Raw genomic sequence first — 11,957 nt, 5'->3', positions numbered from 1 at the left:
CTCAAACCTAAACAATCTGCAGCCTTTTCACAGTGTTAACCATGTGATAAAAAGGCTTTCTGGCAGCATCTCATACAGATCAATATTTGATGCCATGGGTTGATATGTGTACATATTTTAATACTCTTATGCTATTCACGTACAATGTGCACATTGCTTACAGCGATTAAAATAAAACTTGCTTGACCTAAACTAGATTTTATCTCACCCCCACAGTAACAACTGTCATTTATCACCGTGACATGACACAACAACAACAACAGTCACCTCCAGGTAGAAAACTGTCACTTGATTTGCATTGCAGAGATATGAAAAATCAGCAAACTTTTTCTACTTTCAGGTTATATAGTGAAATACAGTTTTTCAACTTTCTGCTGTGCTTACTTTATGTACTGCGTTGCTTTGCTAGTGTCTTTGATAAACCACCCAACAACGCCGGTCGGATTAGCTCAGCCTGAAATATCTGTGAAAGTGGGGGCTATCCAGGCGGAGTGGATCAAACGATGATACCCTCCCAGATGTGTCCTCGCTTGGTTTATTTTGTGTACCCAGTTTCAAAATCCTGGTCTGGCTGCAGTTTTTGCTGCATAGTGACACGAAGAAGCTTCCTTTTCTCTTGTGTTGTTTTCTTTGAGATAGGGAGAGCACAGCACTGGTTGAAAAGACTGAATGAGAAGAGCGGTGGTAGTGAGAAAGTTGTTGAGTTAGAGAAATAAAACCTTATTTTCAACGTCTGTTTATAGCATAACCTCTAGTTTTGTGCAAAAACTAAAGCTGTCATTTTCTTTTGTCAGTGGCCCAGCATGTAAATGAGCTCTGCAACCAAATGTTAGTGAAAGCATAAAACATGTAATTTTGAAATAACACAATGAAAAAAGAAAACACTCAACATGCTGCCATTTATGTTATTGTAGACAAGCATTTTATTTTTTTATTAGCTGTAAATTTTACACTTCTACAAAGTTTTGCTGTTTTGTTTTTAATGTTTATTTTTTCCAATCATTCTTCTTCTTCTTCTTCTTCTTCTTCTTCTTCTTCTTCTTCTTCTTCTTATTATTATTATTATTATTATTATTATTATTATTATTATTATCATTATTATTATTATCATTATTATTATTATTATATCTTTTTTCCTTTGCCTGTGACCAGTACCATCACAGCAGAGTTTTGTTGTCTAAGAACTCTCCGCTCCTTCATCAAGGTCGTCCCAAAAACTTGCTACTCTCATCAACATTAACAAAGTGCTTCGTTTTCGAGAAACAAACAAAAAAAACAAAAAAACAGCCACGTCTGCGTAAAAATAACACGACATTAAACTTAAACGACTGAACCCTTTACACACACGCACACACACACACACACACACACACACACACCTCTTTCCTCTGGCTGTTAGCGGTTAATAAATAAAGGAAATGAGCAGAGAGAGCTCATTAATATCAGTGAAGGTGAGCAGCTAACAGCCCCAGGAGGCTGCTGCAGTTTAAACAGGAAATAAATGGAGGGAGACGACCAGAGCTAACACTAATGCTAACACACGCACACACTATTGTCTGCAACAAAATTCATAAATCACTGAGAAAAACTTCTTCTGTATGAAACCGAAGAAACAGACATTAGAATAATGTTTAATAATAATTAAACAGAATTAAAACAGTCCAGCTCACCTTCTTTTCTAAGCTTTAAGGCACCAAAACTTTAAGGTTTCGATGCTTTTGTCTGAGCATTCATGGTTAGTATATAAGCAAAATAACACGTACTATATTCAAAGATGTTGAAAAAATACAGTAAAGGATATTAAAGCAAATGATCAATTTTGAATTCATTCCTCTTACAAATACTTTAATACAGTAAATGAAGTGAAAAGTTTATTCTATAATAAAATACTGATTTAAAAAATGTAAAAAGAAAATCATTCAATAAAAGTTCATCATTTACATAATGCTCCCTGTTGTTAGTGTTCTGTAGATCACTGTATCATTATGAGTGACTGCATATGCCTTCTGCTTGAGAAGTGTTGTTGTGTTATGGCTGAATGAGCTTATTTTGAGACGTGTATGAAGTGTTTTGGTGGTCTGAGTGAGTTGTGAAGGTGAGATCAATTGTTTGGCCTAGATGTGTGTTGGTAATGCAGACTGTATGAAATATTTTGAAAAGGTGGCTTCAATACTGAGAGATGTTTGTTAGCAAATGAAAAAGAAAACTAAATCAACAACATATTTGGTATAATGACTCATACTGTATAGTACTGTGAGGGTTCTAGTCCTCTCTCCTGTTAGATTTTTGTGCATGTTTCCTCTCTTCACTTTCTTCTTCCTCATCTTCATTTTTGTCTGCCCTCTCTGTTCCTCACAAGACCTCCATCATCAGGAAACCAGAGCGTGTGTGTGTGTGTGTGTGTGTGTGTGTGTGTGTGTGTGTGTGTGTGTGTGTGTGTGTGTGTGAGTGTGTGTGTGTGCGTGTGCGTGTGTGTGTGTATTAGTGTTAGTATTAGTGATAGTGTGACCTTGGTTGGACTAATTATTTACATGGAGGACACAGGGGGAAAGCACATTTTTCTGCCTGTAATGATTCATAAACAATTTTAAGAGGATGAACTCCATCAGGACCTTAATTAGTCGGTCACACACACACACACACACACATACACAACAAACAAAAATCTCTTATATGGCTCTATGTAAATTGTATTTCACATCTGACACTAGAGAGCATCTTGGGTTTAGGTCACATGTTGGCACCTGTGGAAGTCTGTCCACTGAAGACGACTGTGACAAATGATTAAAACTATTCAATTAATCAGCAAAATCACTCAGGGAGCAAATCCTCAGCTCCGATGTGCGCAACTATACGCATCTTTTCAGCCTCACACTTTTTGCAAAATACTGCACACTGTGTTTTGCAAAACACGACACACACTTCTCTACATTAGACACAGAAATCTAACATGATAATAATTATTTGATCTTTCAAAGCACTTGTCTTTCAAAATACCAATCACATGACAAATTGATCAAACACAGCTGTAGGATGTACAGACACTCAGCAATGTCCTGTACACTGTCCTGTGATATTTTGTATATTTTAGTTGGTCTCCAGCCTGCGATGTGGATGAAGTCCTGTGGCTGGAGGGGTTTTTGTAATGTGTGCTTTCTTTTTTCCCCTCCACAAGTGTTTTTTTCTGTTTGTATGTAGCCTTTATGCTATTTAGAATATGTTCCACTCTGATTTTCAGTGCAAAATGCAACCGTTGCATGGCTGTATTGACTGACTTTACAATATGTAGAGAAATAATTACTCTCATCAGTGTGCAGCACTGGTCTTCTATGTTATGTTTGGTCAATATAGTCATCTAATTTACTCTAACAATATCTCAGAAAAACATCAAACCCAAACGTTATCATTAGAAAAGCAGAAATGTTCAAAGTTGTTTAGACTGAGCACAGCGGTGTGTAACCGGTTCAGACAGAATCCGATTGTATGAACCTTGTGTGCACCATACGGTGACAAATTAGGTTTCTGCAAATTATTGTATAGTTTTGAAGGAAGTTTTTCATTTTCCAGAAGTGTTCTGCTACCTGGGTGTGTGGTTTTATGAATTGTGTGTAGTGTTTTGACAAATTGTTTTCAAAATTTTGCTTAAGCAATCATAAAAATCTGTAACAAACAACTTTATTGTCAATTGTAGTGGAAGTTTGGAAATACATAAGGAGACTAAAGGGCAACTGCGGCTCAGGTTAGAGAGGGCTGTGGTTTGATCCACATGTCCTCAAGTGTCCTCAAGCAAGACATTGAACTGTGTGAGTTTGTGTGTGGGTAAAGTCAAATAATAGAACAGCTAGAACAGTCCGATAAGTTCATAAAATTACATCACTTCCCTGTAACGCAGCCTTTAAAACCAGAAAAAGAAAACACTTAATAGACAAATAAACACAAACAAACAGAGAAAGGGGTAAAAACACAAGATTTGGACTTTACCCAGAGCAACAGTCTTAGATTCTGAGCTGAGCTGATCCAGGATAAATCTGGATGGAGCGTCGGTGCCACAGCTTTGATCTGCCTCCCTCCTGTCTGAGAGCATTTCATGATGGCTGTGGTGAGCCGAGCTGACAAGGAGCTGACTACTGCACAACTGACTGCAGTAAGAAGAAGAAGAAGAAGAAGAACAACAACAACAACAACAACAACAACAACAACAACAACAACAAGACACCAATTTGCATTTGAGATTAAATAAATTTATGTAAATTATTTTTTTTTAATTCAATTCAGTTCAGCTTTGTCATTATTTTTTACATGCAACAACACTTTCTAAGATAATAAAGTCATTTAAAAAAGCATATAAAACGGAATTATGAACTTAGGTGCAATATTATTCTAAGAGGCAGTAAAATTGTGTGTAAACTATTGTTTACACTGTAAAAATGCTGTATATACAGACACAGCAATAGTTTAATACTTATATTATAATAATACTCTATTTCTCTTTCTTTGCCACAGCAAAAAGAACACATAAATGCGAGGGGCGCAATATAGGATTATTTTTCTTTTTTCTTGAGTAAAAACCTGCACATAGTGCCAGTATAGAAAAAGGCACTGAACACTGTCATAGCTGCAAACTAAATTTCAGGCAGAACAATAAAGACTGAACTGACTTTTATGGTTATGCCACTCCATCAAACAGAAATATTCTACATTTCTGCTGCATCATTTCAATTTCTCAGTTTTTGTTCTTCGTAAACTGGAATTTTAAATAAAGTTGTGTATGTTTGAGTGAAGCTCAGGTGAGTCTCAGCAGGTTGGTGGAGGTGAACGAGATGCAGCTGGAGAACAATCAGGTCAATCAGGCAGTGGGCGGAGCCAAACCTCAGCTCTTAGAAAACCTCCTGGTGCACAGTTGAGTCTGTTTCTAACAGGAGAAACATAGATGAAACTGATAAAGATGAAGAATTTGTCTGTCAGAATCTTTTTCTGTCTGCTGTGTGCAGCTGCAGCAGCAGCTCAGGGGTTCAACTGGAATATTCAGCCTGCAGCTGGTAGGTTTGGAGACCAGGCATCAGACCAGCCTGAAGTCCAGGAACCAGCAGGTAGAGCTGATTCACACCCAGAGATCATTACGAAAAGTGCTGCATTGTTTTATTAAAACAGTTGATTTAACACTGATCAAAGAAGTTTTGATTGGTAGAAATATTGACATTCACCTGATATTTAGTTATTATGTCCCAGGTTCAGTGATGATACTCACTGTAAGTCAACACTGAAAACTATTATTTGATTGTTATTATTAGATGGAGTGAATGTTCATCTTTAAACAATAGTTACGCATCAAATGTTCATTTCATTCACAGAAAACCAGTGGGAGTGACAATTAAATCAAATGCATCTCCAGTGGCTCAGATTATTTGAAGTGGGGTTGTATGAGATACTTATCAAAATTCAGTGTGTTACCTACAGTAGGTGGTGCTTGACATGCCCTCTGTTTGGAAAAGAAGTCTAGGAGGTTAAGCAATTTATTGCTGTGCACAGGGTCTTCAGCAAAACATATCATGAGTTTGATTATACACTATATTTAGAATATTTTCACCACTTAACTTTGCCGTCAGACAGCCTTTTCCAATGGGAAACCACTGTTATAGAAGTCAAATATCTCTTTCTGCAACATTCACAACATTACATTTTATGATACGTAATAAAAAGGCTTTCTGGCAGTGTCAAGTACAAATCCTGAAGGGTACCTTGTGTATCACTGTGTTTTAAACTGTATGATTCAATTTTAAAAGAAAAGACCTCACTTATTATTGTCCTGGTAATGATTAGCAACTTTATTTAATGCCTCCATATTCGAAAAAACAAGTGAAACTGATGGATAATCTCACCCCTCCCTCCCAGATGTCCTCCAGCAGAAGCAGTCTTTCCATGAACCGTTGACCTGGAGGTTTCCTGATCCACCAGCTGAGGAGGAGCCTCGGTTCCCTCCGGAGTTTGAGCTGAAGGTTCCAAAAGCAGCCAACAGCGTCACCGCCGTCTGCGGGGAGAACTCCGTCCGGGTGGAGGCCAAGAAAGACCTGCTGGGGATCGGTAAACCTGTCCAGGCTGCAGACATAACGCTGGGAGGATGTCCTGCCACAGGGGAAGATACCGAAGCTCAGGTCCTGGTCTTTGAGTCGGAGCTGCATGGATGTGGCAGCGAGCTACTGGTGAGTAGTCACCCCACTCAAGCTGTCTGTCAACATGATGATAAAACCAGAACTAGGATAATTTTTTGATTTCCGTTTGACTTGATCCTTCGCTGAGCCCCACCCTCCTTAGTTACTGTTGCTACGTCTGTCAAGCTTTCCATTCTTGCACTTTACTCTAATAAAGTAGAAGATTTAACGTTGAAATTGGAACAAATTTTAGAAACATCAAGTCTGTTGGTTGGGTTTCAAACAGAAGTCATATTTCTTGCGGATGACTGGATTTTGTTGGCTAAAATGATGACCCTCAGCAGCAGATTTCAGAAGAAGTGGTGTAACTGACTAATATGGGCTAATGCTAATGCATAAACTCTTTCAGTCATGTGATATGTCTGTGTACAGCTGATACACAGAGACCCCTGTAAATGGGTCTAAAACATGTAAGTTAATTAATGGCTCATACATGCTATATCAATGCTAAAGCTACATCCTAACAAACATTAGTCAGACAGTGAAATTGACACATACGTAAATGACAGATGTGAACTCATTAATGCTGGAAAAAGAGGCGTGTGGATTAGATTTGGCAGTGGCTCTTGAAACAGTCACTCAGCCAGAAAGTAACGGAGCTGAGGTAAGAGTTAAACTAGCCTGGCTTAGACCTGAGAGAGCTGTGTTGCCATCAGCCCAGTTCGATTCTGCACCAGCTCACATTCTAATTTATAGATTAATGGAACTTCCTTCACTGTCTTTACGCTTCACACTCCATAAACTGTGTTTCAGATGTCGGAGGACTCCTTCATTTATGCTTTCACGCTTGTCTATACTCCCAGTCCTCTGGGAGACAGTCAAATCATCCGAACAAGAGACGTCACAGTCAGCATCCAGTGTCACTACCAGAGGTCTGATTTTATGCAACTCAACTTTTTGTTTTTGTTTCTCGTCACTCATGTTTTCTAAAGGCAAAAGCGATTTTAGATTTTCCTCAATGTTTTTAGGAAGCATGATGTGAGCAGCGGGTTGTTGAAGCCAACCTGGACTCCATTCAATGATGTCAAAGCTTCAGAGGAAAATCTCTACTTCTCCCTCAGGCTCATGACCGGTGGGTGTTTGTTCCAACTTTGCAATAATTATAGTTGGTTTAAAATAAATCACTTTGTCATGGTGTCCAGGTGGTACATGTCCATGTCACAGTTCTTTTAATAACCAAAACGTTTGTTCCTTGTAATGTTAATGTCAGGTCCATCTGCCTTAATTTCCAAATCAGCAGAGTTAGAGGAAGTATTTTAACAGATTTGCTCCGTGCTGAATCGTCCTGTCTTCTTCTTTTTGTCCCGTCTCTCTCAGATGATTGGCAGTTCGCTCGTCCATCTGCTCAGTTCCTGCTGGGGGACATGATGAAGTTTGAAGCTTCAGTCAAACAGTTTCACCACACCCCCCTCAGAGTGACGGTGGACAACTGCGTGGCCACCCTGGTCCCAAACATTGACACAGTCCCCCGATATGCCTTCCTGGGAAACAATGGGTCAGTTTACTGTTTTTTTTTAAGGTCATCCCACATAGATCTCAGTTTAACACAAGTACATATGAGTATGATTCATGACATCACGACTAGTTGGGAAGCCAACGGTCCCCATTTGCATAAGTGAGTTGTGGAATTTTGAATTATTGATCAAGAATTTTTAACTAGGTAAATCCTCTGTGTTGTGTTCAGGCATCATGTCTCTCTCATCCTGTATTGCATTCAAATGTCTAGTCTGCCTGACGGTCCTCTGTGTTGCTTTCAGGTGTCTTGTCTGTCTGATGGTCCACTGTGTTGCCTTCAAACCTCTAGTATGTTTGATGGTTATCTGTATTGCATTCAGGAGTCTTGTGCGATGGTCCTCTGTGTTGCCTTTAGGTGTCTGTTTGACAGTCAGCTGACAGGCTCCGACTCTCAGTTCCTGCCTCGCACTCAGGATGACAGACTTCAATTTCAAGTGGAGGCGTTCAGGTTCCAGCAGGACACCAGCGGCGTGGTGAGACACTTTTCCTGTTTACTTCCTGCTGATTGGAAATTAACTGGCATTACAGTTTCCTAATTGGCTTTCTTCTTTCAGACAGCTGTCAGTTTCACTTCTATGACGACAAACTGAAATGCACACCGTCTTTGTCTCTTTAGATCTACATCACCTGCAGTCTGAGAGCCACAACAGCTGCTGCAGCTGTCGATGCTACCAACAAAGCATGTTCATTCGCCAACGGGTGAGAAACCACTGCAAACATTACAAACACTATCATTTCTCAGTGAGTTCAAATGATTTGAAATTTGAAATCCTCTTGTCAATTGGTAATGAAATACTACAAAGCAAGACAAATGGATTTCTCTAAAATTGTGTGTGCTTGGTGTCAAACTTAACTGACACAGTCGGAGGTGTTCTATAATATAAATATTGAGGAGAACAACTTAATATACCACTCATGTCATTTTAGTTCACACATGGTGGATTGAGAGAGCCACACTGATCCAACATCTGTGGCAGTCACAAAAAATAGCTCTCAGAAATAAACAGTTTGTTTGTCAGAATTTCTTTACATGGATTATTGGAGTTAACAGTTTAATTAGGCACCAACTTTGATATTACGAGGAGTGATGGTAATAAAAAGTTAAAACTTAAAATTTAAGTGCTTGGCACCCACTACAGGGAATATCAAGCTGACAGATTGATAAATCTCCAGACGTGACAAGTGAAAGAATACAAAACCTTTTCTTTGAGATTTTATCTTTTCTAAGAGGTGGAGGTTTTGATTGACAGGTGGAGGGAGGCCAGTGGCAGCCATTCAGTCTGTTCCTGCTGTGATACAGACTGTGGGAGAGGAAGCCAGAGTCACCTGACTGAAACAGGTACGTGGGTGCTCTGTCAAAACCAGTATAGTGGAGGAAATAGAATAACATGATGTAGAAAATTTTTTACAATATCTGAAGTACATATGTGTGAGTATTGTAATATACCTATGTTAAGATTCACATTTTTAATGCCATTCTTCATCTGCGATATGAAAACATCAGCCTTGTGTTCCAAATTGCATACTTTTTAACTTTTAGTACTTACTCCAGCCGCCAGTACAAAGTACATACTGTTGCATGCAGTATGCATACAATTGAGACATACTACTTCGTAACATTTGTGCCTTGAATATTTGACTCTCTTGCTCATACACTCATCACAGAGGATCGTAGGTCAGCATGCTGGCTTGCATACTGCAAAATGTGATTGGCTGCCGTCAGACATCCTGGTATTTTTGGTGTATTGCGTTTGACATACTATGTATAGGGACATACTAAATCTTTATCTGGCACACTAAATAGTATGGGTATTTGAACACAGCAGATTTTTTTTAAACACAGAATAAGTAAAAGTGTGTGTCAACTGCAGTGCATCACCTTCCCTGCACACTCCATACTCCATGCTAGGGGTTTCATTTTTTTTTTTTTTCTTGAACATAGGTACACGTTGAGGGGGTACCTCCTATAATCTATAAACAATAAAGGCTTGGTGTCCCGTTTCTGTGTTGCAGGTGTTCAGTGGGAACAGGAAACAGCTGTTGGACCAATCACAGTGAAGGAGAGACCTCTACAGTGAGAGAACTAAAAATGACATGGATTTAAGCTCATATCCCCTTATGTGACTATGTGTAGTTTGTTCTTAATATTAAATAAGAAAGTATGTGTTCAGTATGTTTTTGTCAAAGTATAATCACCTGAAAAGAAGAATTGTTTTAAAATACCTTTTAGAATGAGCTATTTATATCTACAGAGGGTGTGGGTCCTCTCCCACAGTGTCAAGAACACCATGAATCTGAGTAAGACTTTTCTTATGACTGTTCTTAACAACTTTAAGACAAAATGTATGAAAATGTTGGGGAATGAGGACCATTGCTATTTGCAATAAATAAGGGTGCTTTGTTTAAATATTTCAGAGCTCTAACACAGAAATTCAGTGAGTTGCAGGTCCTGAGACAGTGTTGCAACCATCCCCAGCCTCCCCTACATATTTATACGTATTAATATTTATATTTAATTTAGTTAAATATATATAATTTACATATTTGAGCAATTAATTATCTGGAAATGGAGACCACTTGTAAAGTCTGGCGGAGACGATGATAGTTGCAACCAAGATGCATCTCCACCTGTGCAAAAAGTAACTTAACAGTGGTAATTTCCCATGTATATATATAAACTGTTTAAAATGAAAATTTTTAGGAAAGGTCAGGTACCACCAGCATTGTATTATTTAATTCAACAAAGTTGCACATGTAAATTTTGAAATGGTCAAAGTACTTCCATGGCTCCATGGCTTCTAGTGTTAATGTGATCTGACCTTTGACCTTCAGTCTAGCATGTCTGATGTCTGAGCCTCCTCGTCATGCTGTGCTGAGCAGAGTTTATTTTACTGGGTTGATTGGTGGCGTCTTGTTGTGCTGGGACAGCTGTTCTGCCACTTCGCCCATCGTCCATTTTAGATGACATCACCTGAGTGGACGCAGCTGGAAAGACTGTCATCATGCATCACAGAGAGGGTGGGGCAAAGGGCTCATCATCTATTTTCTATATATAACCCTGACCTACACCCTCCTCCTCCTCCTCCTTGCCATCCGGCCGCCTTGTTTCCTCGCCGCGGCCTGAGCGTCTGAGGCAGCAGCATCCATCACGGGCCGGAGGGGAGCTCCCTGTCGGACTCATCCATCTACGCTCTCCATATCTCGGGGGAGGACAGGACCACTGCTGGCTCTGTGACCTAAAACTGAGAGGTCACAGGGTCAGACAACAAAAACTTCAGAATAAAAGTCTTTCAACATTCTTCAATGGAAACTCAGTGATGAACTTTGTCTTTCTGTCATGCTGTGATCAAGGTTATTATAGCGACTACAAAGAACTTAAATATTTTGTTGATTTTGGAGGCACCTGTTGGCAAAAGTGGTAGTTTTTCCACCGTAATAACCACAAAACATAATGTCAAAAATAAAAATGATCTAAATAAAAATCTGCTTCATTTTAACTTTCTATCAAGCGCTTGCATTGGGCCATGCAGCTCTTTCATCCGAGATATAGTCTTGTATGCAAGCTAGCAACACCTAGCCTATATTAGCATAGTTTGTTCATGTTTATTTTTAGCCAATAACCTAGAGATAAAACGTATGTAAGTTTAAATTCGATGTCATCTAAACTTTAAAAAGCAGAAGACAAATACTGCACATCCAAAATGCAACTTTCATACTTCAGAATATTTTTTTGTTTTGCATTGAGCATATGAGTGTCACCACTCTACCTAGTTTCTGATTGGAAGAAATTCTCTCTCTTCTCCTCAGACTATAAGAGTTTGATGTAACTTATTATTTCACAAAATCACCATGATGCACTGATGAGCAGCAGAGAATTTTATTATGCTTAAGTGTTAAAGATTACACTTTTTCACGTCATTGCAGTACTTTATGAACTGTCTGCAGAATGCAAAAAATGTCTTTTTTGCATCCTGCTTTAACACCATTAAAACCTGCTTACAGATAAGTCTGTGCAAGTTGCTTTGAGTTAAGACAGCATTAACAGGCGTTTTAGTCTGGGACTAGTCTTAAGCCTTGCCTGTGAAACTGGCTCTATGTTTGCCTTATCTTGAATATATCTCATTTTAATGCATTAGACCTGTGACCAGTAATATTTGCAGTGAATCAAATATGCAAGAGTAGTCTTATATGTCAATGTTCATGCAGGTTTCTTGAATGGGCTACTTAAAAAAA

The 11,957-nt window shown here is 38.9% G+C and overlaps 1 protein-coding gene across 1 annotated transcript; it reads left to right on the top strand.

The window, feature by feature from the left end:
• The first annotated feature begins 4,846 nt into the window (after positions 1–4,846).
• LOC146316773 (zona pellucida sperm-binding protein 3-like) lies at positions 4,847–9,811 on the top strand. The gene is given in 9 exon segments (XM_084733791.1): positions 4,847–5,090; positions 5,893–6,200; positions 6,963–7,081; positions 7,178–7,281; positions 7,527–7,704; positions 8,080–8,197; positions 8,341–8,423; positions 8,975–9,063; positions 9,738–9,811. Coding segments are annotated over 9 exon segments (1,233 nt in total). The 5' UTR covers positions 4,847–4,930.
• The last annotated feature ends 2,146 nt before the right edge of the window (positions 9,812–11,957 follow it).

The sequence above is a fragment of the Lutjanus erythropterus genome, chromosome 13 (assembly GCF_056507025.1).
Source record: "Lutjanus erythropterus isolate fLutEry1 chromosome 13, fLutEry1.hap2, whole genome shotgun sequence".
Taxonomy (NCBI): Eukaryota; Metazoa; Chordata; class Actinopteri; order Lutjaniformes; family Lutjanidae; genus Lutjanus; species Lutjanus erythropterus.
The sequence above is the reverse complement of the archived record's forward strand: the minus strand, read 5'-3'. Positions and strand labels throughout refer to the sequence as shown.